Below are 25,159 nucleotides of genomic sequence, written 5' to 3'. Positions count from 1 at the left end.
GACCTCGCCGCAGCCTGTACGCAGGAGGAATGACTTTGTACACTGTCTGATAATGATAGAAATGGGAGAACGGCTTTAAACTGAGAGGACACTGAGGTGAGGTGTGAGGAGAACACTGTGAGCACAGAGGCGGTGAGGCGCTGGCACTGCTGCGCAGAGCTGCGGGTGTCCCATCCCTGGAGGTGACCAGGACACGGGCGGGCCCTGGGCAGCCCACGGCAGGGCTGGAGCTCCACGATCCTTACGGTCCCTCCCGAGCCGAGCCGCACTTGCCCAGTGTGGGAAGGGAGCCCTGGGAGGCCGCCAGGTGTTGCTGCACGCCAGGCTGAGTGCACAGCTGCGCACGCCGCACCTCGCCAGCGGGCGCGGGGCAACGGCCCGAGGGGGCGCGAGGCGGCGCTGCGCGCATGCGCGCCGTCCCATAAAAGCCCGGCGGAGGGGCGCTGCCTGTAGCCGCTCCCTCGAGACTCGCCCCCCTTCGGCAGCGCTCATGGCGTTTCCGCCGGTGAGGGAAAGAGCGAGCATGCGCGGTGCTGGGGGGGAAGGGGGGGAGAGGAGGAAAGGAAGGGGGAGAGCTTGCCGTCGTCACGTGACTTCGCACGTGGGCAGTGGGGTGAGCGCTGGGCGGGAGCGGGGCGCTGAGGAGATTGGGCGGGAAAGCGGTTGCTGAGGAGAGTTTCGGGGGTGGCCTCGCGGGCGGGGGGTTCACCGCTGTGCCCAGCACCCGTATCCGTGTGACTGCCCACGGATAATGGGAAACTTGTTCCTAAACCGGGACAGTGAAGTGACCAAAAGCTAATAGGGATTTTAAAAGCAGGCTACTACTCACTGCCCTGCTTGCCACTGATGCTCCTTCTCTCTTTCCAGAAGGAAGACAGAGGGAGGAGCATAAAGGACTGCTGGGACAGCCCAGATGCCCCTGCCCTTTCCACTTGCAGCAATGCAGATATATTCCGCAGGATAAATGCCATGTTGGACAACTCTTTGGACTTCAGTGGTGTCTGCACCACTCCCATCACAAAAAGCAAGCGTGAAGTCTTGCCAGGTGACGTAGCTGTGGAAGTAGTGCAGCAGGCCCTGCTTCCTGCAGGCTGGGGGCAGTGGGAATGCTCTGCTTTGCACTTGATTTGCCTCACAACAGGAGGCTGTGTGCCAAAGCAAGGAGTGCTGGGCACAGACTTTAGTGTAATTAAAGGATGTGCTCTTGACCCTTTAGAGTGGGTGAGGTCTGTCCTCAAGAAAATGTACTTGCCCACAGCCTGGTGTTGCTGGTGCCTTTGTGCTGCAGTGCTTGTGCCAAGGGCTTAGGTGCTGGATAGAGGTTGCTCTTCCTACCTCTGAGTTATAGGGTCAGTAAGTGCTCTGGCCATTTCTGGAAGCAAACTGGTGCTCCAGATGTGTCCCAAAGCAAAATGGGAAGTAAAGGAACAACCTCACCAATTGTAACCTTGTAGGCAGGTTTCATTTGCAGTTGCTCTTGGTGGCAGGCTTTCTTAACTGAGTGCAGGAAGCTGCAAACTGGTGTCTGGTGAATCTGGTGGCTGCTTGCATAGTGCAGTTTTGTTCTGAACCTGAACACTGACTGCTACCAGGTAACTTGCATTGCAGCTTAATCTCCTGAGTATTGAAAGGGTTTAGCTCTGTTCACTAAGGGCTGATCTGGTCACGTGATTTGTAGTGGCACTGCAGAAATGCCAGAGGACATGTGGATTGTTCCCTTCTAGGTAGGGATCTATACCTGGCATGGCTAGTGAAACAGCTCTGGAGATAATGCTGTCAGCTTCTGAGTGGTTACATTAACTCATTCAGGTCAGTGGTATGGTTATTAATTCTTTCATAGAGGCTGCTGTTGAACTGGTTAGACTCTTCTGTCCCCTGTAGCTATCAGTATTGCATCTGGCTTTGATGTGCTGGAAGGGTAAGGGAGTAATAAACCTATGGTGCTGCTGGGATGTGGTGCTTCTGTTGGGAACTGTGTAAAGTTTCTTGGAAGAAATGTGCTCCAGCAGGGGAAATCCTTGCACTTAAATCTATTTGTAGTCCTCAAGCTTCTCAGTTGTTTCCTCAGGCCAAACTAAATTTATCCTGGATTGGATGTGTTTAAGCAGTGCCATTCAGCAGTAAGAGGATTATACATGGTGAAAGAGGGACTGCAGGAGTTCATGGCCTTTTGCTAATATGGAGTCAAGGTGTGCAGGTCAGAATGACATCAGACTGAGTAACATATGGCAAAAGCCTCATTGGTGCTTTTATTTCTGACACATTTGGAAAGTTATACAGCTCTGGGCAGAGCTATATGGCAAAGGGACTGCTGCTGGAGATTTACTTGAGCATACCTAATGTTAAAGATAATTTTGTATTTGATGGTATTCCTTGGTGAACTTAATTGCTTTGTCAAAATTATCGGACTTGTCAGGCCTTGACTGCTGTGTGGTTTTTATGGGTGCTTCCTTCTGGAGCTTCCCAAACATAAGGCTCAGGTCAGGCTGGTGCTGGCAAGTGTGGCAGTGTAATTGTGGAACTTGTCTGGTGGCTTTGAAGACAGGATTGCTTCCAAATACCTGCTTGTCTCCAGAGAACCAGCCTGAAAGGCAGTGCTTCCTCAGTGTGGTGGCATGTGTGCTCAGCCCAGTCTGGGTAAGGAGGTGAGCAAAGCCAGTCTTCAGGTAGCTCTTGTTGCATGGCTTTTTCAAGTGGATTTATTTGCCAGACTTGAAAGCCAGGCGTTGGTGGATGGAAGGTGCTGCTGCCAGATTTGGTTAAGAAAGCTAAACCAGCTTTGGAAATTGCCAGCCTGTTCTGTAGGCACAGTGTCCAGCTTAATTAAGTAGAACAGCAAGTAAAGCTCCTTCTTTTTAGCCTTTGTTTGCTCACCTGGCTAAACTGACTGGAGTTTCAACTAAAGCAAGCAGGCTTAAGATGGCTAACAAGTACTCCAAATATAGCCATTATTTTGTTGTAAATCGACTGTCCATTGTGCAGGGGATTGAGAGATGCTTAAACTATTTTCCATGGATGGGAGTGGCTTGAGGTGCCAAGGTGTGTGTAAAGCTGCTGGTGTGGCCCATCAGCCCTTAATGATTCCAAGTATCTGCTTTACCTTAGAAAAACTAAAGGACAAATGCAAACAGACTAAATCTGCTTCCTGCCCACTCTCAATTGCAGTTAGCTAATGGCATCTCTTGTTGAGCCACCCACAAAGTACTCTATGGTACTACAATGTGAGTGCTTGTGTTCTTCACAGCTGCAGCTGCGAGCATACATGCCAGGAGCACTGGATGTGTGGCACCTGGAATGAGGGGACAAAATGCTGTAAAAGGTCATCTGGAATCTGGCCCAGCTTACTTGAGTTTAGCAGGGTCTCATCTACAGCAAAGCTGCTATCAGGTTGCACTGAGGGCTGCTCTGCTTTCCTCAAGTAAATGCTGTATACCTAGTATGCAAAGCTGGGATAGCTAAACTGCGTGCCCTGAAAGAGGCAGTGCCTACTGCCTTTGACATATATGTATTCCATGTGCTGGAGATCCAGCAGGCTTCCTGTGGGTTTCCTGACCTGCTGTGCTGGTGAGGTGCTCAGTCATTCAAGTTTTGATGCAGTAGTCCTACAGCAGTCTCTTGCTTGTTGAGGTAGGTGAAGCAGCAGATAAGTTGTGGCCCTATGTAGCTTCCTAAATTGTTGGTTGCTATCTGCTTAGGTGCTTGTGGTTACCAAAATAAGGCAGATGCCTTCAAAGAGATGGTTCATGTGGCACCAAACTTCCCTACTTAAAGTCTTCCAGATTACAGGGAAGATGCTTCATTTTGCAATTAGTAGGTTTATGTCTAACAAGAGCTTTCCTAAGCCCCCAGTGATCCCTGGTTGTACCTGAGAAGTACCATTGGCTCATCCTCTAAAAGCTTTCGCTGAAGATTTGTTTTAGTCCTGTGTGCAAATCATATTTGAGAAGCTTAATTTTCATGGATTCAACTCCTAGCCTTTGAAACTAGAGGGATAAAAGATGCTAAAGGGTGCCTCTGCTGTGACCCATTGGGCTTAGAAATGCTCACTTTACCTCCTACTTTGCTGGATTGGATTTAAAGGGTCAGTCTTGGGCAATGCTGTTGCACACCAAGATGTCTTGGAGTGTCAGTGAGCCTTCCTTTCTGCTTTGCAGCCTGGTTGTGTATGTATGCCCTACTCTCAAGGGCCTTGTTTGTGGAAACCTCTATCAGTGCTCTGCTAGAAATGAGTGGGAGAGCAGGGAGACCTCCATGTGGCTGCAGCCTGTGCTTAATGCAGGTGTGCTTAATCATTCTGCTTCCACCTCTTCCTCACATTTCAAGCTCAGTGCCTTGTTTTCTCCATGCAGGATTACTTGTAATTTCCTAAGTATTTTCCTATTTCAAATGCCTGGCTGGTGCAGCCACGCTGCATACTAGACTGGGGAAAGAAGCCAGGCTAAAACTAACTCCTGGTGGTATGGCTTTAACTACGTGGGTTCCCTAGCCCAGCTGGGGAACTGTCTAGGCTGGTCTGAATGGGAAGTGCGAGGCTGGGGGACAGGTGGCTGCAGCTTGTGTAAGCCAGCTAGTGGGGCTGAACCTAAGGGCTGACCTGTGATGAGATGCAGCTTGTTAAGAGGTCTTGTGCTAAGAACCCCAGAATGCTACTGAAACAAAACCCAGCTGGCTTAGGCACAAGCCCAGTGCAGCAATGCAACTCCCTCTGCCAGCATGGTTGGGTTCCAATGGCAGCTCCATGGAGAAATCTAGGTTGCAATGATTGAGGCTGGCTGCATGGGCTTGGAAAAGGCTGCAGCAAAGCATTGGGCTGGGCTGCATTGAGTTGCAAAGTGAAACTAGTATTTGGTAGGCATGTACTTGCATCTGACTTGAGGTTGTGATTGGGCTGAATTTCTGTAGGAAATGAATCCCTTCTGCCTCATGTCCTGCTTGCCAGAATATTGTGTGATGGGGGCTGATCTTTAAGATGGTAGAGAACCTGGTGATGAGATCCTGCTGACCACAGGGAGGGAGGGTTGCCTGCTCCTGGCAGGGCTGTGGGCTTGAGCAGAGGCTTGTGTGCTGCCATAATCACAGGAATGCTGCATATTCATATGGGCAAGTTGTGGTTGCTGTGGGAACTGAGTTGTCTAAGCAATGTGCTTTTGTCCTCTTCTCCTTACAGCTGGGTTGCTAATGCTTTTAGGGCTTGTCCAAAAGTAAAAACTGTACTAGAGGAACTAATGCAGTAAAACACCCAGCTGAAGATGCAGTGTGTGATACTGTCAGAAAAATACTCAGTGCTGTTACAGGTACTTGGTTGAAATGTGACTGAGTTGGTGTTGCAGCTTGTCCTGGTAATACTAGGAGAGCAGGAGAACCTGTGGATGCTATCCTAGTCAACTCCTGTACTGTTTTACCCTGTCACATCCTGAACGTGGAGCTTGGGCTCCTGAAACCACCTTAGGATGAAAGTGAGGGCCTCACCTTGGTGCTGGGTGAGTGGAAGAGGACACTGGGGTGTCTGAGATGGCATGTGAGGGATAACATGATGGGCTGGAGCTGCACATCACAGGTTGTGCATATGATGGCACGGTGGGAGGGAAGGGGGCAGGGGGAGGAGGAGACAGCTGCCACCACCAAGGAGCCAGCTTATAAATACCCTCTGACTCAGATTTTTGGAGCATCGTGTGGTTTCATCAGCCCCCAGATCCCACACTAAGCTGGAATTTGCAGGCTATGAACCTGCTGTGTTTCCTTAGGCTGTTGGCACAGGCTTAAACTGAGGCAGGAGCCTGCTGTCTCCAGTACTGTAGGCTTGTGCAGGGAGGGGAGGGATGGGGGAGAGCAGCGGGTGGAAGGGAAATAGGCTGTGGAAAATCCCATTGGGAAGTGGGATTGGTGTGCTGCACTCATACAGACTGGAGTGGGATAATGTGCTTCCCTCTCAGTAGTTTGGGGGGGGTGAGAGGGGGTTTGAAGGTTATCCTTGTTACTCAGTGGTAAACAATGCAGAGTCAGGGTGACAGAGTGGCTGAGCTGAACAGATGATGCTAGCAGAATTGTGAAGCTTTGCGTTGGGCTCTGAATTGGAGCCAGCAGCTGGAGGCTGTCCAGGACTAAAGTGTTTTTTGGGTTTTGTGGGTGGAAGGGAGGCGGGGACGGGAGAGCTGGGTAGCACTCAAACTAACTGTCTGCTTTGTCGTTGCTGGGGGGATTGCTGTCTGCTGTGCTGTGAAGCTCTGCTTTGTGCTGCCTGGCTTACCGGAGCTGTGCCCTTTCCCTCCTGCCTGCTGCCTTCTCTTTTGGGGGAATCCATCCTTTCTTCTTACCTCTATCTTGTAAGAGCTGATGCGGTTCTGTTGCATGGCTGAGTGACGTCACTGTCAGCACAGTAAGCATCAGCAGCCTGGTCACATGCTGACCCAGTCAGTAATGCAGGCGGGATAGGAAGGTGGAGGGGCTGAGGGGGGTGGGGGGCTAGATTCTGGACATATGGTGGCCCTCCCTTTTGGGGTACGACTGCTGGCTGTGGTGGCAGCAGCTTCAGAGCAGCACGAGACCTGCCGTGGGGCTTAACGCTTTGGAAAACTCCTTTTGAAAGAAAAAAAACAGCCCTGAACTCTCCAGCTTCTGTTTGTTCTCCATCTGAGCAGACTTCCAGGACTCTGACGAAGCAGTGGCGAGCAGGATGCTTTTCCCCACATCCACGCAAGAGTCTTCCCGTGGCCTCCCTGACACCAACGACCTGTGCCTTGGCCTGCAGTCCCTTAATCTTACGGGGTGGGACAGACCTTGGAGCACCCAGGACTCTGATGCTGCAGCACAAACTAGCCCACAATCTGGTGAGTCTGCTGATACATGCTGCAACAGTTGTTGGATTAATTTGTATTATTTTTAGCCTGTTTAAAGCTAATGCTGAGAGTACTAGGTTGCTGATAGCTACCGGTGGGGGCTTATCAACCTCTAGTGCTTGTGTAATGTGGTGAGGACAGGGTTGAATTGGGAAGCTGTGCCACAGCCCCTCTTGCTCTGCTGTCTGTTCACTGCATGCAGAAGTGCCTGGGCTGGCAGAGGAATAATGCAACAGAGCAGGAACGTTCTCCCTGGGTGGGTTGGGGGTGTGGTGCTTTAAGAGCTGAGCATGCCAGCTGTGAGCAGAGCTCAACTTTGCAGCCAGCAAAAATCCCTGGTGATTGGCAGGATGTGTGCTTGCAGAGGGACCCCCTTGCCATGACAGCACCTGGCTCTGCCTTTGGGGCCCAGCTGCCTGCAGCACTTGGAGAGACCCTTTCCTGCTTCCACTAAATGACTGCTCTGAGGAGACACAGCAGAATGGCTTGTTGTTTAACTCCTGTGGTCCAGTGCAAACCTGTGTGATCAGCTGTCTGTGAGATAGTGGCTTTCCTGTTGCCTTGCCCTTCCCTCGGTCCTGCCCAGTCTGCTCTCTCAGTTCTGGTGGGGTAGGGAGCTCTTGGGAGTACCCAGCACCATGCAGGAGTCAGAACTCTTGCAGAAGCACCAACCCTCTGTAAAGCTGTGTGTGTGCAGGAGGAGAAAGGGGTGTTGCGTGCACAAACTTGGTTGTGGGGTACTGACTGTAATAGAGAGGGATTAATTTATTTTCCAGCCCCACAGGGCTGTAAAGAGCAGCCCTGCAAGCACTGCTGCGCTCTTTCAAGTATCAGTCCGTGGAAAGATCTAGTGCTTTGGCAGAGTTTGTACAAGTTCAGCCTGGTTGCTACAGAAACTCATCCCTTTATAGCAGCGTGCCGCTGCTTTGTTAAAAGGGCAGTGCATCTCTGCACAGATCGGGGTGACACAGGAGGCTCCAGGCATGAAGTTGCTGTTGTTAGGAATGTAGATAGCTCCAGGACTACCCACATCCAGTTTCTGGCAGGGCATGCAAGCTGAAGTGTGAGCCCTAGCACAGGTGTTCAGGTTTGTTACAGTCAGGCTGCAGCAGCTCTAGCCTTGCTCTGCTGTAGCACATGGTCCTCAGGGCTTCCCCTAATGAGCAAGAGAATACCATGCTCTTGCTACGTGTCCTTCAGTCATTGCCTGCTGAAACATGGGATGATGGGGATATAAAGAGCTCTGTGCACAACCTGTCCTGCACCAATAACTTCAATTTCCATCATTTGTTACTTCTAGTATTCCCTTAAAACAAGAGGTGGGGATGACTGGGGTGTAAACCAGCTCAAATGCAACTGTGCTCCTTCCCCCAGAGGAACCTCAGGCTGTATGGCAAAAGCTGTTATGCTCTTCAGAGAGCGTTTGCCCCTCTCCATTTCTCCCTGCCTTCGGGATCTGTGGTAGTGAGGCCAGAATTGCTTGTTGGCCTGTCTGTGTTCATTTCCTGCTTCAAGGACTGTAGGAAAGTGAAATGCTGGTATCTGTGCATGGCTGCTATGTTGCTCAAGCCTGCCCACACCTCCCATGTCTGCAGAGACAGAGCTTCTGCTCTCTGAAGGCCCTGGGGTAGCAACACAGAGCTCCTTGGGAGGTTGTATAGCTTGGGAGCCTCCCCAGAAGGGCTGCAGAGCTCCTGTCTCTGAAAGCTGTATAGGTCCCAGCAGCTGATGTTTACAGGTGGCCTAGCTGTGCTGTGGCTGGAAGAGGGAGGATGTAAGCAGGATGCTGCCATGTCTGGTGCTCCTGATGCCTGGCCTTGCAGCCTGGGCATCTCTGTTGGGGTGTCCTGCAGGCAAGCAAGGATGTCAACAATGAGCTGCGTCTAGGGGCTGGGGAAGGATGGTGTTGCTGTGCTGCTGGCATCCAACCATTGGAAGGTTCCAGCAGTGACTCAGCTGTACAGACCCATAGGGAGGTGGCTAGAAGTGTAGAAGTGGTTTTTTTTAAACGTAAAAACCTAACAATCAGGCTAAAAATACTGCTAATGTGATCCCCTGCAGTGCCTGTGCTTGAGTACTGATGAGCTGGTACCTCCTCTGCTGTGAGTGCAGAGCTCTGAGCCAAAGGGAAGGACCTGCTGGCTGCAGACCTTCTGGGTGTCACCTTGTGCACCTTGAGCAATGCCATGGTGCAGGATTGGGTGCCATGATAAAGTGTAGCAAGGGTGGTTTGTATGCTCCTGTCCCCCTTGCCACAAGGATGCTGAAATGCCTATGTGCAGACCAGGCTGTTTGCAATGTGCCTTCCTTCTGGGTGCAGTGCCGTAATGCGCTGAGGATGTGTCCTTAGCCCTTGAGAGCGTGCCAGCTGCACTGCCAGTCCCTGAAGCTGGTGTCTGAGAGCTCTTCGGGAGGCGGCAGCTGCTGCAGGCTGGAGCTGTTTGCATTTATTGGCTGTAGGAGTGAACTGCTGTCTCATAGCAGAGAAGGCACATCAAGCCCACTGCTGCCACTAGATCTGTCAGGCTGGAGGTACTTCATCCAGCTCTGTGGCCTAGGGAGGGGCTTTGGCAGGAAACAGGCCTCAAGTGCTTCCAGTCCTGGAATCCCAGCTGCATTTCTTGAGGCAGCATTTCCCCTTCTTTCAAGTATATCCCACATCAGGCAGCAAGGCATCAAGTTGTGTATTTACAGAGGCCAGTGATGTGGGACAGCCCTTGGTGGTACCCTTTATTTCCCCTGTTCGTACAGAGCACAAGCAAGTGCAGTGTCATTTCAGTTCTTGCCTCAAGAACTGGTGACAGCAGCACCTGAGCATAAATGAATGAGCAGCACGTATGAATTTCTTGTCTCCCTGGACAGTGTTTGTGGCAGCTTGGGCTGGCTTTCCTGGCCTATCCTGCATAGGGTTAGTTTCAGTTTATGTGGGACAGGCAGGCTTACCTACTGGGAAAGTATCCTAGAACCGGTCTGTTAAAGTGGGGCTTAGTGCAGTTAGCAAGTACACTAGAGGAGTTTTCTGTGCTGTTCCCCTGAGCTTGGTCTGGGTCTCTGTCCTGTTGGTCACTGTGTTGCATCTGGTTACTGCCTGACAAATTCTGGCCCAGATGTGAGCAGTGCTCCTGGTCAGTCTTAGCCTTTTGTTTTGTTCCTGTCATTGTAAACAGAAGGAGCTTGTTCCTTTAGCCTCCCTTAGGAGATCACCAGCCTCTGAGACAGCACTGTATGCTGCTACCAGTGCTTTGGGAAATTGTTGGTGATGGCTTTGCCTACATGAACATTCTTTTTGGATATGGATGACCTGAACAGATAAGAAGTTCCTAAATGTCAACAAATTTCTAAGTATCACCCTGGTGGAGAAGCAAATTTCACCTTAATCTTAAATCTGCTCTGGAGGCTGCAGCTCCAACTGCATAGATACCCTCTACTGCCATCTCATCCTGCAAGGCTACAGCTCCAGTGCTGGGAAATGAGCTGAGGTAGTTCTTCTCAATCCTCAATTTTTCTGCTTCCTACAGCGCAGCAACTTTTTTCTTCAGTGAAAATGAATGTACTGATTATCTGTGGCTGCTTGAAATCTTCTGGGCTGGAGCTGCAGGCAAGCTGTTGTGCATTGCCTGGAAGAGAGCTGAAGCCTCCGCTCAGAGTCTGCCAGGCAAAACCCCATCTCCTGAAGGAGGATGTCTCTTGAAAGACAAGAACTGTTGCACAGAAAGAAGCACAGCTATTTTCATGGACTCCTGACTTAATCTCTTGTAAGCAGTGAGGGGCACTTGTGAGCTGCTCCCTCAGGACAGGACTGGCTGCTTTCAAACTGTTCTTAGAATACCATATACATGGCAGCAGGCAACTGAGAAATCCCAATAGCTTTGGCAGAAGGAAGCAGGAAGCACCTAGCTTTTTGTAGGGTAGTACTAACTCTGTAGCTGTGGCACAGACCAGGATTGAGATTGGTGAGTGTTGCTGATGAGTCTAGGGTGGCTGTTGCTAGTGAGTACAATGCAGCACTCACTGTCCTCAGAGGGCTGGAGATGCTTGCTCCTCTTTTAATGCAGCCCAGAACACAGTTGGCCTTCCAGACCGCAAGTGCACGCTGCTGGCTCATGTCCAGCTTCTCATCTCCCAGGACCCCCAAGTCCTTCTCTGCAGGGCTGCTCTCAAGGATATCTTTCCCCAGTCTGTCAATACTTGGGATTGCCCCAGCCCAAATGCAGCACCCTGCACTTGGCCTTGCTGAACCTCATTAGGTTTACATAGGCCCACTTCTCCAGCCTGTCCAGGTCACTCTGGATGGCTTCCCTTCCAGTGTATCGGCTGCACTGCTCAGTTTGGTGTCATCTGCAGACTTGCAGAGTGGAGTGCAAATAGTTGCATTACTTTATATTTGAGGATATGTAGAGCTCAAAGCTGGGAGCTGGCTTGGCTTGTGTGGTCTCCTGTATGGCAGCTGCACTTGAGCAGTATCTATGCAGTGCCCTTAATTAAAGCTTGTCCCACACCTCTGTAGCTTTTTGGAGAGTACAGTCAGTGAGGATGCTCAGTGTACACTTGTTGCTGAAATATCCTCAAGACTTCATGGGCTGATTTCCCAGCTGCTGGCCATGCTGTGGAATAGAAGGCCCAGAGCACTTGACAAATGCAGGCTGTTCCTGTAGCAGCTGTATTTGATCCTTAGCAGAATAAAGTATGTATCAAATAAGTAAAACAAGTATCAAAATGTTGAGTTTGCAATTGGTTTCTAGTGGAAGTTGCTCTTAATCTAGCTCTTAGAGCTTCCATTTGAGCAGCTTTTTTCCAAACAGGCTTATTTTTACTTGTGCTGATCTTGTGAAAGAGAAAGCAAGTAGATGAACAACTTAACAAAAACCTAATCAAAATCTCTGCTTAGAACCAACAAGAGTTGAAGTGAATCAGGGCAGGCTCTTGTCTTGTGCTGGAGGCAGCGTGCAGGAGTAGGGATGCAGCAACAAGAGTCCCTTTCCTTCTGGAGGGAAGGATGTCTTGCATTCCTCAGAGCATCCCAAGGGGCTCTTGCTGCTGCCTGGCTGTTGGAGGTAACAGATGAATGCAAGGTTAATATTCATCCCCAAAATTGTGCAAAATAAGGCAGGTAAGTGTTTTTCCAACCTGTGTGCCACTGGATGTCTGAGCAGTGGAAGAGATGCTTGCTGAGCAGAGCAGGCGTGAGAGGCTTGGTCTGCTGCCACTGTTGGCTCTAGTTTGTGGATGATTCTTGTTTGTTGCTGCGAGGCACTAGGGACACAGGTGAGCCAGCAGGGGAGCCTTTGGTCAGTTCGTGGCAACTGAAATCCCTCCAAGCTGACTTCTTGTGCTGTTGCCGTAAGAGGGGGCCAGTTGGTCCCTCTGCAGTGCTCTTGGCTGGTTGACTCCAAGTTTTTTGGGGTAAGTCAGGTTGGAAGGGACTTCTGGAAGTTCTCATCCATGCTGCAGCTGTCCAGAGCAGGGAGAAAGCTACTGGAGCATGGCTGCTCTGACCCTGCCTGGCCACAGTGTCTCACTGTGCTGGCTTGGAAATATCTGCTCCCAAAAAGCATGGTGGTTCTGGAGCTGTGACCACATGAACTAATGGGACTCAGTAGACAGGATGGGGACAGAGCCCTGCTGCTGGACAGAGGCCCTCCAGCCAGTGCTGTGACTCTGCACCCGGTGTCTGCCTCCTCCGGAGCATCTCTGTTGCATGTGTTCCCTTAGATGCTGGCAAAACCGCTGAATCACAGGTGATGGCTGTGCTGCTGCCAGCTCAGGCTTGTGATTGGGACCGCAGCCTGTCTTTAGTTGCTCTTCGTTTGCTGCAGCCTGCTGCCTCACCCAGACATCCTCTGAGGAACTTTTTTGAAGACTGCTATCCCAATTGACTTGACACCCCCACAAACTGTGATGCAGCTGAGCAATGAAAATGAGTCAGCCTCAGCCTTGTTATCACAGAAGCTAACACATGCTGCAGAATTTGCACCTTGGATGCTGCAGCAGATAATTCAGAGGAGTTTAGTGCTTAAATATAGAAGTGTTTGTTCTCGAGGCTTGTGAATCTGAGGCTTGTTGTGTGGTATTTGACCTGAATATGCTAACTTTTAAATTTCTCTGGGATTGATACATGTTAGACCTTGCTGTATTTCAGTGTTCTGTTCTCTTTAAAGACATAGTTGTGGCAGCCTACTTAATGAGTTTCGCCTGCACACTTGTAAAATCCTGAATTGTATTTAGCTGTTCTTACTTATTTTTAAATCTACCCTAGGCATCTGTTTTCTTCTCCCAGAAATATCATACTTAACTCCCTGCCTGAAGAAGCAGTTGAGTGTGTTGTCAGCCAGGTCCTGTTCGCTCAGAGCGGGAGGAGGACCTGTGCTCACAGACATTAATAGGCAATAGGCCTCTTTCTGCTTCTGCTGCTGTTTCCATTTCTCAGGGCATGCTGGGGAAGTGACTTAGCATGTTGGTGCCAGAACCAAGAATAGATCTCAGGTGTCCTGACTCTAATTCTGTGGTTCAGCTGTGGGATCATGCTGCATTTTTTTTAATTCCCCTGCCTCATTTGTCGCAAACCAGAAATAGCTGCCTGAATATCCTCAGTTCTTCTTTGTCCCAAATGAAGAATCTGACAATGCAGAGGTTCCTCTTCTGTAGATCAGAAACAAAAAGGGCTGTATTTTATTTATATATATATTTACTAATTAGATGTTTCTGCAGACAGATCACATCTGCAGATCTGGACACTGCTTTCCTTGGATGTTGGCATTTGGTATGAGATGACTGAGACTTCTGTTGTGATGTTACAGTCTGACTTCAGGTGACTCTTCCCATAATTGTTGATAATTTGGAGACATGGGAGCGTAGTGAAATGAAGAGGATTTGAGCCAGTCCTCTGAGCAGGAGGTATCCAAATTCAGATCAGTGGTGCTGGGTCTGGTTCCGGTGAGCTCTGAACATGTGAGGCTGCAAAATCCCCTTCCACCTCATTGTCCCTTGGCTGCTGGCTTTATGAGGAAAGGTTTTTTGTTAGCATTTGTCTGCTGCAGATTTTGTCCATTTCTGTTTTCTGTGGCTGCAGGTGTTCTGGCTCCCCCAGGCAGTGCGAGGCTCAGTGGATGCAGGCAAGAAATGCTAAAACTTGGCTTTGGGTTAGTCTGCAGTGTGGATTGCTTCATCCCTGTGGTGAGCAGGCTAGTGTGGTGGAAGGGGGAGAACTGGCTCTAGCAGCCTGTTTGGCTGCATCACTGCTGTGACTATGGAGGCATTAGCTGTAGCTGTAGGAGGTGGTTACGGTGCCGTTTGCCTTTCAGACATGCAAATGTTTCTCATGCCATGAAGCTGCTTAGTGTCTGTAGGAGGTGCTGCTTTTTGGCTGACTAAAACATTCAGCCTTTTCCCATCCCACCAGAGTAGAGTCTGGCTGGGCAGTAAAAATTGCAGACTAGCTGTTTTTCTGGAACTGCAGCAGGCTATTGTTTGGGACATCAGCCTTTTTTTTCCCCTCTACAGGCTTATTTGACAAATGACAAAGAAACTGCACTGTGTTCAGTCTCCAGGGCCTTGATCACACTGCTTCCCTCCTCTGCCACTGTCCCTCAAATGTGTGCATGGCTCTGCAGCCCCTGGGTGCAGCAGGTGTCAGCAAGTAGAAGCGTGGTGCCTCTGAAAGCCACCTCCTATGCCCTGCTTGTCCTGTTACACGTCCTCTTCATCTCTTTACCCTTGCGTCCACAAGGAGGTGAGCATAGTGGGGCAGGCTTGCAGTGTAAGTAGTATCTGGAGACCAAAATGACCCTTTCTCTAACCTTGCTGGTGCTGTCAGCCTCCAGAACAACCATATGAAGGGCTTGGTGTTGCTGACCTGGTCATGCAAGTCCTGGTCCCTTCTAAGTAGGCTTTCTCCAGCCCTGCAGCAAGCTTTCAAAGGCTGCAATATGTATTCAGAGCATGACTTCAAAAAGTGGGTGCCTGTGCTCATCTAATGCTTGGTGCCACTGCCAAAAGCACTGTCTCATGCACACACATCAAGAAATGTCTGGCACCTGCATGCTTGTAATGCGGAGATTCTGGGCCTGGCACACAGCAGGAGTGTCTTGTATGCACCCACAGTTACCTGTGTTTGTGAGGGGGCTGAGAGCAGTGTTTCTGTTGGGAAGATCTTGAGCAAAAGGACACAAGTGTGATGTGAGTGTTATTGCACTGGGCAGGGCTCATTTTCTAGATGACTTGTCTGGAACTGATGCACCATGCAGCAGAGATGCTGCTGTGCTTGCTGCTGTGCTGAATGTGCTTGTTCTGCTGTGTGGTCTCTTGAGCCTGAAGCAGAAGCAGGAGTCATCATTGGGAGTACAGCTCAACAGTGGCAGAGCTGCTTATTGCCAGGAACAAGAATTCAGTCACCAGTGCTTATCTTAAGGTTTTACTCAAGGCAGTAAAGTGTTGTTTGCTATCAGTATAGTGGTAATATTTTTATTAGCTCAGAGTCTTTCCCTAAACTGCTAGCAGTAGTAAGCCTGGCTATGTGGGGGTCATCTTTACATCTGCTTCTTGTAAAATATACTTCGTCTAAACTACCAGGAAGGTCTAATCCTGAAGTGGCTGTAAATCATAGTATGCAGGGGAGAAAGCCATATTTCTTTAATGCCAAGTACATTACATTGCACATATAGCTGGAGTATGGGAGAATAGAAAGTGAGATGGGCTGTGTTGGCTATTGGATGTCTTGCTGTTGGGATACTTTCCCAGGATGTGTGCCACCAACTGCAGCCTGTTCTGGTGGAGCTTGAGGCAGGATAAGTTCACATTAAATGTGGCAGCTCAGTGGCTGATACGTGGTGTTAAGGGGTGAATGGGGGTCTACAGGACAGAACTAGCTGGAAAAAGCTGAGCCTGTGGCTGTATGCTCCTGCTGTGAAACATGTGGCTTGTACTTCTTGGGTGTGATGGATTCAAGATGTTTGTGTCTCAGAGCCCCAAGATGATGCAGGAGTGAAGAGGGCACATTGCACCAGTGCTGCTCTGATGGCATTTACGAGGAGAAACTCCAGCAAGGAACAGGGCTAGGTCCTCCAATGCTCATTCTCTAGAGAGCGACCTGAGCACCTGCTATATGGAATAGTTCCACACTGATGTCAAAATTGCTTTTAAATCTGTCAGTGTTTGGCTGATGTGCTCAGAGATGGAGCATGCTGGCTCCAAATTCAGTCATTAGAGCTGCAGCAGTGAGTCAAAAGTCAGAGCGGAGTTTCTATTAAAAGCTATTGGTTTTGCTGTCCCCTGCAAAGGAGTGTTGGCATGTGCCTCTCTTGCAGCTCTGAGCAGAGGTCTGAAAAGTTTCAGAAAGTTTCTGTGACCTGCTGTGCTCCAGATGCTGCTGCTGCTGTGGATGGGAATCATGTTGACCCTCAGATTGAAATTTCCAGCATAAGTGTGAGAAATACTTAGTTGCTTGCACTTCACTGCTCAGACTATGCAGGGGGAGTGGGGAGTGGGGGAGGGGGAAGTGTTATCTGTCTGCTGTTCCACTTCAGGATCTCCAGGGATGCTCTTGATACCAGAAATTGCTGATACATCTTGGTTATGTACTAAAGATGGTTCAAGTCTCCTCTTCTGCAGGAGGGAGGGACAAGGCAATGTCCCGGAAAGAATGGTGTTTTTATTGAGTGGCCCAAATTATCTGAGTGCAGGGAGCTAGAGTTGGCTGCATTTGGGTACTGTGGGGCAGTGGAGATGTGCAGAGGGAAACAAGATCTAGTCTCTAGTGCCAATGTTTCCTAGGCTACCTGCAGAGGCTGGCTCCAGGGGATGCAACCTGATTGCTTGACAAATGCAGAAGAGCAAGCACTGAGCCTGGTTTGCAGCTCTTCCTCTTCACGTCCCTGAGGGTTGCTGTGTTCTGCCAAGCCCTTGGACCATCTGGGGTCTTGTGGAGTCTCCCAGAAGCTCAGTATGCAGAGCTGTTAGGAAGCTTCTGGAGTAAATAAAATCCATCTGTATTAACAGCAGGATGCCAGTGCTTTCAGAACCAGACATTGGTTGTAGCCAACTTGGTGGTAGGTGCTGAACTCAGCTGCCCCATGCTTCTCAGATGCCAGAGCACTTGACCCCTTAAAAGGCCAGCAGTCCTGCTGCTCTCAGGAACTCCCGTTGGTCTTGCTGTTTTCCTAGTTGCAGTGACATCCCAGCAATCCTGGGAGCAAATGCATAAGCAGAGGCTTTAGCAAGTCAGCATGATGGCATGAATGAGGGTGAAACTACTGGGCTCCCCAGAACAATTGGGGAGCTTCTGCTGTGCCACTGAACCCTTGCTGCTGCAACCTGGAGGTGCTGGTCCTGTGACTTCAAAGGTAGTGCTGTGACCAGGAGTGGAGTTGCAGGGCTGTGTTGCCTGCTAGGAGGAGGGCATCAACACTGGAGTGTTTGCCAGCCATGAGGCTTGGGTCATGGGATCGGCTGCTTTGCTCTGACTCTTGTAGTGTTTAGTGACTAATCAAATTTTTGAGCCTGCTTAACAAATTCAGCTGTCTCCCTTGGACAATATGCTGGCTGTATTTTTAAATGCAATCACGTGGCTTCAGAGAAGTCGGCGAACCAGCGTAGCACGGCTTGCCTGGGCTGGGAGATGCTCTGCCCTGCTCTGTGCTGTGACAAGGAGGGAGCAGCCTCCTCCGAGCTGTAAGCTGCCTGCAGCAGCTCTCAGTTTGCTGCTGCTCCACTGGAGCTCTGACTGTAAGTATTGCTGAGGCTTTCTGTGACTGTGGGGTTGCTCTGACTGTTGCTGATTTGGGTGTGAGCTCTGCTGCAGGGGGGAGTTGAGCAGATATTCAAGAAGCTCCCTGTTACTTTACCATGCAGTCTGTTTCTAAGTACCTTTTTGGCACAGTGCTTAGTCTAGCCCTGTGCTGTGGCTGAAGTGTGAAAGGGGAGGTGCTGGTGCTTCTGCTAGGGTAACTTTCAGGGAGAAAGCCCTACAAATGTGCAGAGGAATGCTGTGGATCCAGCAGTGAGCTCCTGTGGATCAGTTCTGTCTTGAGTAATTTTCTTGGGAACTTGCTTGTTCCAGACTGGGTTTTCTGTTGATGTTTTGAGATTCCTTACTGTGTAGCATGAGAGTGGAGATGCCAGCTTCCAGCAGGTGAGGAGATTGGGGCAGGTGTGTCCCCACTCCTTGCTTTGGGCAGCTTTCCCTGACTCTGGAGTGATGCTGGTGTCTACTAACTGTAGGGTACCTCAATGTGATAGTGTATTTCTGTTACTTACCTGGTTTGGGGACTGTGTTAAACTGTTACTCCTTCTGTACAAGAGCTCCTGAAAACCTGGGTTAAGAGATCAGGTAGTTCAGAGGCTATCAAATGGATCCCAAACTCTTTTTCCCTGAAAACTGAAAGCTTCAGGGCAGACTGCCTTGTTTTGCAGGCTGCCTTGTTTTGCAGCCTCTGAATAATTAAAACCATTTCTGAATGCTTTGCTCTTTTTGTTGGGTTTGGGGACATGCTCAGCTTGCTGAGACTTGCTCCTCTTGAATAGAGCTGGCTGGGGCCGTGCCCCCGTGGGATACTGCTTGGCCAAGTGCATGCTGCCTTCCCTCCCATGCTGGCCTGCTGAGCAGGGTGCTGGGAGCTGAGCACCCCTGGATGTTCCAGCACTCTGCTGGCTTCATAGCAAGGCATTTTCTTACCTTTTTCCAGCACAGCAGGAGGGAAACCCTACTGTGTGAGGAAGCAGTCTGTTGTATACTTGTCTGTTGGCTCTTGTACTTGAGTCTAACTTCAAAAACATGGGCTGTTTCTCTCTTGCAGTTCTCAGCATGCTGAGTAGCCCTCTGGGGAACGTCCTGGGGAAGCCCCCACTGGGTTTCCTGCCCCTAGACCCCATCGGCTCAGACATATCAGAAAAGTTTTCTGCGCCGGCACTGAGGAATTCCCGCCTGGATTCCCGCTCCCTCCTGGACTCGCGTTCCAGCAGCCCTTCTGACTCAGACACCAGTGGGTTCAGCTCGGGCTCTGACCACCTCTCAGACTTGATTGTAAGTTTTGGTCCTGTGTCTGCTCTCTGCAGCCTGGCTCTCTGGCTTGTGCCATCTCTCCACGCTTCTGGAGTGTGCTGGTGTGCAGGACTACAGCATCAGTGGGTGCAGCTGCCTCCAGCCTGGGCTCCTCTTGAGTTCCATTCTGTGCCTTTTACTGCCCTTCTGTTTTGACTGTACCCCTCTGTAGGCCCACTTTTTCTAGAAATAAATTGGGTCTAGCCTGCTCAAGCTCCCTGAAGTGCAGCTAAATTTGGAAGTCAGCAAGCAAGGCGAGTGTCTATCTCGCTGACCCAGTCTGTGTGCTTCTGTGTCCTGCTTGGAAGATTGGCTCTTACGTGGGCTTTTTCTTGCAGTCGAGCCTTCGCATCTCCCCACCTCTGCCCTTCCTGCCCCTCAGTGGGGTGTCAAGAGACCCCCTTAAGATGGGAGTGGGATCACGGATGGATCAAGATCAAGCTGCCTTGGCTGCAGTCACTTCCCCTCCAGCCAGTGCATCAAAAAGATGGCCTGGAGCTTCTGCGTGGCCTTCTTGGGATCTCCTGGACTCTCCAGAAGATCCCTTCAGTATTGAAAGAGAAGCCAGGCTGCACAGACAAGCAGCAGGTAATTCAAATAGCGGGTCTTAGCTGGCTTCAGCAGCTGTGGGTATTTGCTTGGAGTCTTATGGGGGCATGGGAGGTGTGTGCTCCTGTTCTGAGCTCTGCTTGTGTTTGTCCAAGCTGTGAATGAAGCGACCTGCACCTGGAGTGGGCAGCTGCCCCCAAGAAACTACAAGAACCCTGTCTACTCCTGCAAAGTGTTCCTAGGGGGGGTCCCGTGGGACATCACAGAAGGTAAGCAACCTGCATCCATGTGCTCCTGCCTTGGCTAGGTGTCAGGTGGGCTTCTATTCTCCCTGGGGTGCTGCTGCCAGTCCCTACAGCTCATGGGGGAGGCAGGGAGCTGAAGCGATACGGGGGTGTAGCTGTCTGTAAGCTGTGACTTCTCTCCTCCCATATGCAGTTGGACTGATCAACACCTTCCGTGCGTTTGGCTCACTGAGTGTGCAGTGGCCTGGTAAGGATGGCAAACACCCACGCTGCCCTCCCAAAGGTAATATGCCTAAAGGTAATAGCGACACGGTAGGGTTACTTTTTTCCCATGCTATGTTACAGCACAGATGCTGGGATGGTATGGCTGCATGCTGGTGACTGGATGGTACAGAGCACCTTAGGGTAAATGTCTCACTCTCACTTGAGTCAGCACCAGGGCTGCAGAGCACTGTCATTTCTGGCCTGTCCCTAGCAGGGATGGGTTGAAGCACTGGGGTGCAAGACACCTGTTGGTGCTTCTGGAGCTCACTATGGGACCATTCTGCTCTGGTGGCTGCTGTCCTCCTCTGCCAGTACAAGCACCCAAGAAGCACATGCCCTTGGCATAAAGTGTGTGTGGTAAATGCAAAAGTTTGCAGAAGGCTGTGGATACCAGTGAGTTGAACAGTCTTGTGGCTAAATTCTGAAGTTGTTGGGTTGGTGTGCAAGCAGTAGTGAGCTACAGCATAACAAACATTGTGACTGGCTTATAGGCTGGCAGTGTCTAATGGCCTTGCTTGATCACCAGAGTGATGCGAGATGCAGGGTGCTGGCACTCACAGTAAACTCTGCATTGAAGTTCTTGGGCTTAGACGTCTGATATGCAAAGCCAAACTTACTCTGCTGCAGTGTGTGCTGTGGCCAGGCCCATTGTGGCCCCTTGTCACATCTAGATGTGGCTGTGCATGTAAGGAGGCTGCACAGATGACCCTGAGCACAAGTATCTTCTGATGGAGATGTAGGCCTTTCTTCAGCTCTTTGTTTCAGTAGTGGATCTCACCCGTAGTACTTGAGCAGGAGCCTCCTGCAAGAAGGGGTTGGACAGAGCAAAAGAGATGCGGTGCAGATGCTGAAAGTACTGAGAGTGACTCGAGTCTGCAAACTGAGGTGATCCTCTTTGTCCTTCACCACAGTCCTAATGCTATTTTTCTACCTTTACCTCCAAAGGATATGTTTACCTGGTCTTTGAATCAGAGAAGTCTGTGCGTGCTCTGCTGCAGGCGTGCTCACAGGATCTGCTGAGCCCCGATGGGCTCAGTGAGTACTATTTCAAGATGTCCAGCCGCAGGATGCGCTGCAAAGAGGTGAGCAGGCCCATCACTTCTACATACCCTCATTTTGCAGAGCTCTGCTCTTCATTAAACCCTGCCTGTTTCCAGAAGGGATAGTTTTGGTGCTTGCTGCAGGCAGGTACTCTAGATCCTGCAGCTGCTGCCCTGCGCAGGCGCAAGGCCTTAAATGTAGATCAGTTACTGCTCATAAGTTTGTAGAGTTGAATCTTGATTCTTTAAATCTCACCTAGACAGGCGCAAACTAATTGCACTCCAGACAGCTCTTCAGTTGTCTGGCTATTGGCAGCACTTCTGTGCCTGGTGATTTAGCTCTGGCAGAAGCCGCTCCTCTTCAGAGCCCTGTATCAGATGTCTAGCAGATGGAAGCTTCTGTTGGAGTTGGCAGTGGGTGGTTTTGTCAATCCCTTTTCAACAATAGGCTTCTGAGCTAGGAACATAGGTGCAGACAGTAGGTGAAATTGGTCATGCATGGGTTGTTCCCTGGCTGCCAGCCCCAGTGGCCTGGTGTTTTGGATTCCACTTTGTCTGAAAGCAGAACAGGGGTGGTGTGTGTGTTCTCCTTGCGTCTAGAGCTCCAGAGCTGCTGTGCCCTGGATGTGGACCCTGAACAGCAATAATTAAAGAGGCATTTGCAAACTGGGGGTCAAGTCTTGAGGGCCTGGGCTGGTTCCTGCTGGCTGACTAACCTGCATCACATCATTTCAGGTGCAGGTGATCCCATGGGTGCTGGCAGACAGTAACTTTGTGCGCAGTCCCTCCCAGCGGCTGGATCCCAGCAAAACGGTGTTTGTTGGGGCTCTGCATGGGATGCTGAATGCAGAGGCCCTGGCAGCTGTCATGTGTGACCTGTTTGGAGGGGTGATCTATGCTGGCATCGACACGGACAAGCACAAGTACCCCATTGGTGAGTGCTCACCCCACTGTGGTGCACCTGGAGGTGCTCAGGCTGCAGCAGTGTCTGCTGCTTGGTCCCTTGGTGAGCTCTGGGGAGCAAGCAGCCAGCAGGACAGGCAGCCATCCCTGGGAGTGGATGTCCCATGAGGATGTACGGATGCAAGTCAAGCCTCGGGTGTGCTGACAGAGCCTGGCAACTGGAAGGTTCTGGGTTATTCTCCAGTAGTTCAAGGTTTTTTGACACCTTCAGGCACTGCTGAAGGGCTTTCTGCCCTGGTTCAGTGCTGCGCACGGTCAGTCAACTGCCAATTGATACTGAGATGCTGTTCAGCACTGTCCTTACACAGCTTGCAGACTTCTGGTCAAGGTTTGTGCCCAAGACTTGGGTTTAGGATATGCTTGTGGTACTAGATGTTGAAGTGGCTTTTGGGGGATAGTTCTGAGAAGTGGGGAATGGAAGTCAGAGACTTTAAGCAAGCTCTGAGTTCCCGTAAGACTGTGGATGAAGTCTTGAAGCCTTGCCCAACAAGCTGTTCTGTGCTGGCAACATGAGGGCCTAGAGCACAACCTTGAAGCCTCCTTGTGCTGAGCTCGGGTCGCTCCCTCCAGTGAGAGAGAGATCTGGCTCTGAACAGCAGATCTGTGCTTCAGTCTTGCAGAATTAGAGCTGTAGCAATGTGAGATCAGCAAATGAATTGTGCTTTCACTTGGTTTAAGGCAGGCTGAAACCTGTGCTGAGACACTGCCCCAGACTCCCCTGACTATCTCTGGATTGGCAGCAGGCTCATTAAGGCAGCAACCTGCCTCATGCTGAGTGCTCTCAAGCAGAGGATGATCCCTCTGGAGGCAGGTTGTGTGATAAATCAGTGCCTGACTGTGGTCGTGAGGAGTTTCAGGAGGGGCCGTAAGCCCTCTGAGTCAGAAGAGAGCCACTGCCTGGGTGGCTTTTAGGGTCCCACTGGGTGTACATGACCTTCTTAGGGAGAAGAATCCCCAGAGCCCAGCTGTGGTTCTTAAGTACAGCGTAATGCCCAGAGCAATCCCTGGCATCCACCCAGCACTGCAGGACAGGCCGGGGGGCCTGGACAAAGCATAACCATATTCTGAGCAATGCCTTCAGCTGTCAGCATACAGGAGCGTTATGTCAGTCAGAGCTCCTGTTAGGCTGATGAAGAGAACTTGTAGGTAAGCATGTGTTGGTTTTTCTGCAGTGTAATAAAACTTGGCTGGAAACAAGTGGTGCAGGAGTACTGCTGACTGCCAGTGAGGATGCAAAATGCAAGACTGGAATGAGTGGGAGGCTTAAAATAAAAGCTGTTGAGCTGTCTCAGCACCAGCTTATTTCAGGTGCAGGCGTGGAGCTTGCTGTTGCTCCTGGGAGCATTGTCACATTCTAACCAGCCACTCAGAGTGCTTCTTACTCTCTGGTTCCTGCCCCTGGCTTGGACTAACACTTGTGCTCTGGCTTCTCGCAGGGTCTGGCCGTGTCACCTTCAACAATCAGCGCAGCTACCTGAAGGCAGTGACTGCTGCGTTTGTAGAAATCAAAACGACCAAGTTTACTAAAAAGGTGAGAGGAGCAGAGGTGTGATGGGTGGTGCTGCTGATAGCACCCTGACCAACATGGCCCCGTGTCCCCCTGAGGCTGCTCTGGGTGGTCCTGCTGGGCCTGCCCTATGTTTTGTGCTGACTGCCTAGTTTCTGATGCAGGTTCAGATCGACCCATACCTGGAAGACTCCATGTGCCAAGTCTGCAGTGCTCAGCCTGGCCCTTTCTTCTGCAGGGACCAGGTAATGCTTCATCCTGGCAGTGCTGTGTGGATGAGCAGGCTCTGCTGAGGTCCCTGGGGTTGCGTGTTGTCCTTGCTGAGGACAGGGTGCTGAAGCAGGAGGCCCGTGCTCCACGCAGCCTTTGGAGATCTCCGGTGCTGGCTGTGGGAGCGCCGAGGGGTGCTCAACCCATCCTGACAGGCGATGTTTCTCTTCTCTCCCTGCAGATCTGCTTCAAGTACTTCTGCCGCTCCTGCTGGCACTGGCAACACTCCATGGAGGTCCTGCGTCACCACCGCCCGCTGATGCGCAACCAGAAGAACGGGGACTCCAGCTAAAGCGGCTGTCGGGGTGCGGGCGCGGGGGAAAGTCCTTTTGTTAACCTGCCAAGTGGAGAGCGCATGAGCGTGCCTGCTGGTGCCAGACCCAGGCTGGGAACGCGCTTCCTGAGGACTAATGGGAAAATCTTACATTCACGTTTGCACTTGCTGGTCTTTTTGTTTCTGCACTAATGCACAGTGAATTTTGTCGGGTTTTGTTTGGGGTTTTTGAGGGGGGGGAGTGCCCCCTCAAGCGATTCTGCAGTTCCCAGACTTTGGTTCCTAGTTTGACGAGAAGCAAAAAGGGCCACGTGTTGAGAAGGTGTTTATGCAGATGCCTTCACCTAGGTTTTTTATTTATTAAAGGCGCTTTTTTACATTCCTTGCAATACTGATGGTAATAATGCAGGTCTCATTGGCTCCATTTTTTTGCAGTTGCCATACAGTGCCTTTCCATTCATTTAACCCCCATCTGAACGGCATAAACTGAATGTTCAGCTGGCGTTTTTTACTGTAACAACAAGGAGACTTTGCTCTTCATTTAAACCAAATCATATTTCATATTTTACGCTCAAGGGTTTTTACCAGTTCCTTTTTACACTCTTAAACAGTTTTTAAGTCGTTTGAAATGAGAGATTTTTCTTTCCTGGCAGCTTTTAACATTATTGCAATTTGTGTCTGGGGGCTGCTGGTGGGAAGTTGTAAATCGAGGCGTTTGCAACAGAAACAGGACAGGATTTCTGGATTTGAAACTGGACCGGATAAATGATCTCTGAGCTGCTGTATATAGTTTTAAATAGTTTGTTGCACTTAAGGGGGGTTGATAGAGGTTTTTAATCACAAAGTCACAGGACTTACTTTCCTTTTGTAACTAGCTAAAAAAGGGCTGCGTTTCGGTGGATGGATGGAGGTTCATAGGAGCCCTTTCTCTTAGAGGGGACAAGTACTCTTCCTTTTGTTTCAGAAATGTATGAAGTAATGGTGCAGTCGACTGAAATGCTGCTGGGATTTGAGATTTTTTTTTTACTTTCCCCTCTATCAGAAGCTGTGTGCCAAAGAACCAGTGTCATAATTTCTCCCTCTCCTGCTGAGCTGATGTTGCATTGTTGCATATCCCAGCTGCTCTTTGTGGGGTTTTCGTGAAGCTGTGTGTGAAGTCTCTACCTCATTGTAGTAT

General features: G+C 50.4%; 1 protein-coding gene across 9 annotated transcripts; it reads left to right on the top strand.

Moving 5' to 3' along the window:
- Positions 1-355: 355 nt before the first annotated feature.
- On the top strand, positions 356-25,016 carry CPEB1 (cytoplasmic polyadenylation element binding protein 1). 9 transcript variants are annotated; one of them, XM_010717134.3, is made up of 12 exons: positions 356-505; positions 868-1,045; positions 6,639-6,827; positions 18,626-18,852; positions 19,209-19,458; positions 19,575-19,688; positions 19,858-19,947; positions 20,874-21,010; positions 21,704-21,902; positions 23,368-23,462; positions 23,603-23,683; positions 23,890-25,016. In XM_010717134.3, the coding sequence occupies exons 1-12, from the start codon at positions 491-493 to the stop codon at positions 23,998-24,000; spliced, it is 1,686 nt and encodes a 561-aa protein (XP_010715436.1). In that variant the 5' UTR covers positions 356-490; the 3' UTR covers positions 24,001-25,016. The 9 variants fall into 9 exon arrangements, with proteins under 9 accessions (XP_010715436.1, XP_010715435.1, XP_010715437.1 ...); XM_010717133.3 differs by having other exon boundaries at positions 19,858-19,962; XM_010717135.4 differs by lacking the exon at positions 356-505 and adding an exon at positions 559-613 and having other exon boundaries at positions 19,858-19,962.
- Positions 25,017-25,159: the final 143 nt, after the last annotated feature.

This window comes from Meleagris gallopavo, chromosome 12 (genome assembly GCF_905368555.1).
Source record: "Meleagris gallopavo chromosome 12, MGAL_WU_HG_1.1, whole genome shotgun sequence".
Classification (NCBI taxonomy): Eukaryota; Metazoa; Chordata; class Aves; order Galliformes; family Phasianidae; genus Meleagris; species Meleagris gallopavo.
Note: the sequence above shows the minus strand (reverse complement) of the source record. Positions and strands in the feature narration are given on the sequence as shown.

What these genes read in the sequence shown, in the direction of transcription:
- CPEB1 (XM_019619310.3), top strand. Translation starts at nt 847, where the DNA reads ATGCTCCTTCTCTCTTTCCAGAAGGAAGACAGAGGGAGGAGCATAAAG. An exon ending in GCTGCACAGACAAGCAGCAG is followed by an intron (nt 19,459 to 19,574) that starts GTAATTCAAATA and finishes TGTTTGTCCAAG; the next exon opens with CTGTGAATGAAGCGACCTGC. An exon ending in CAAAGGTAATATGCCTAAAG is followed by an intron (nt 19,963 to 20,873) that starts GTAATAGCGACA and finishes TTACCTCCAAAG; the next exon opens with GATATGTTTACCTGGTCTTT.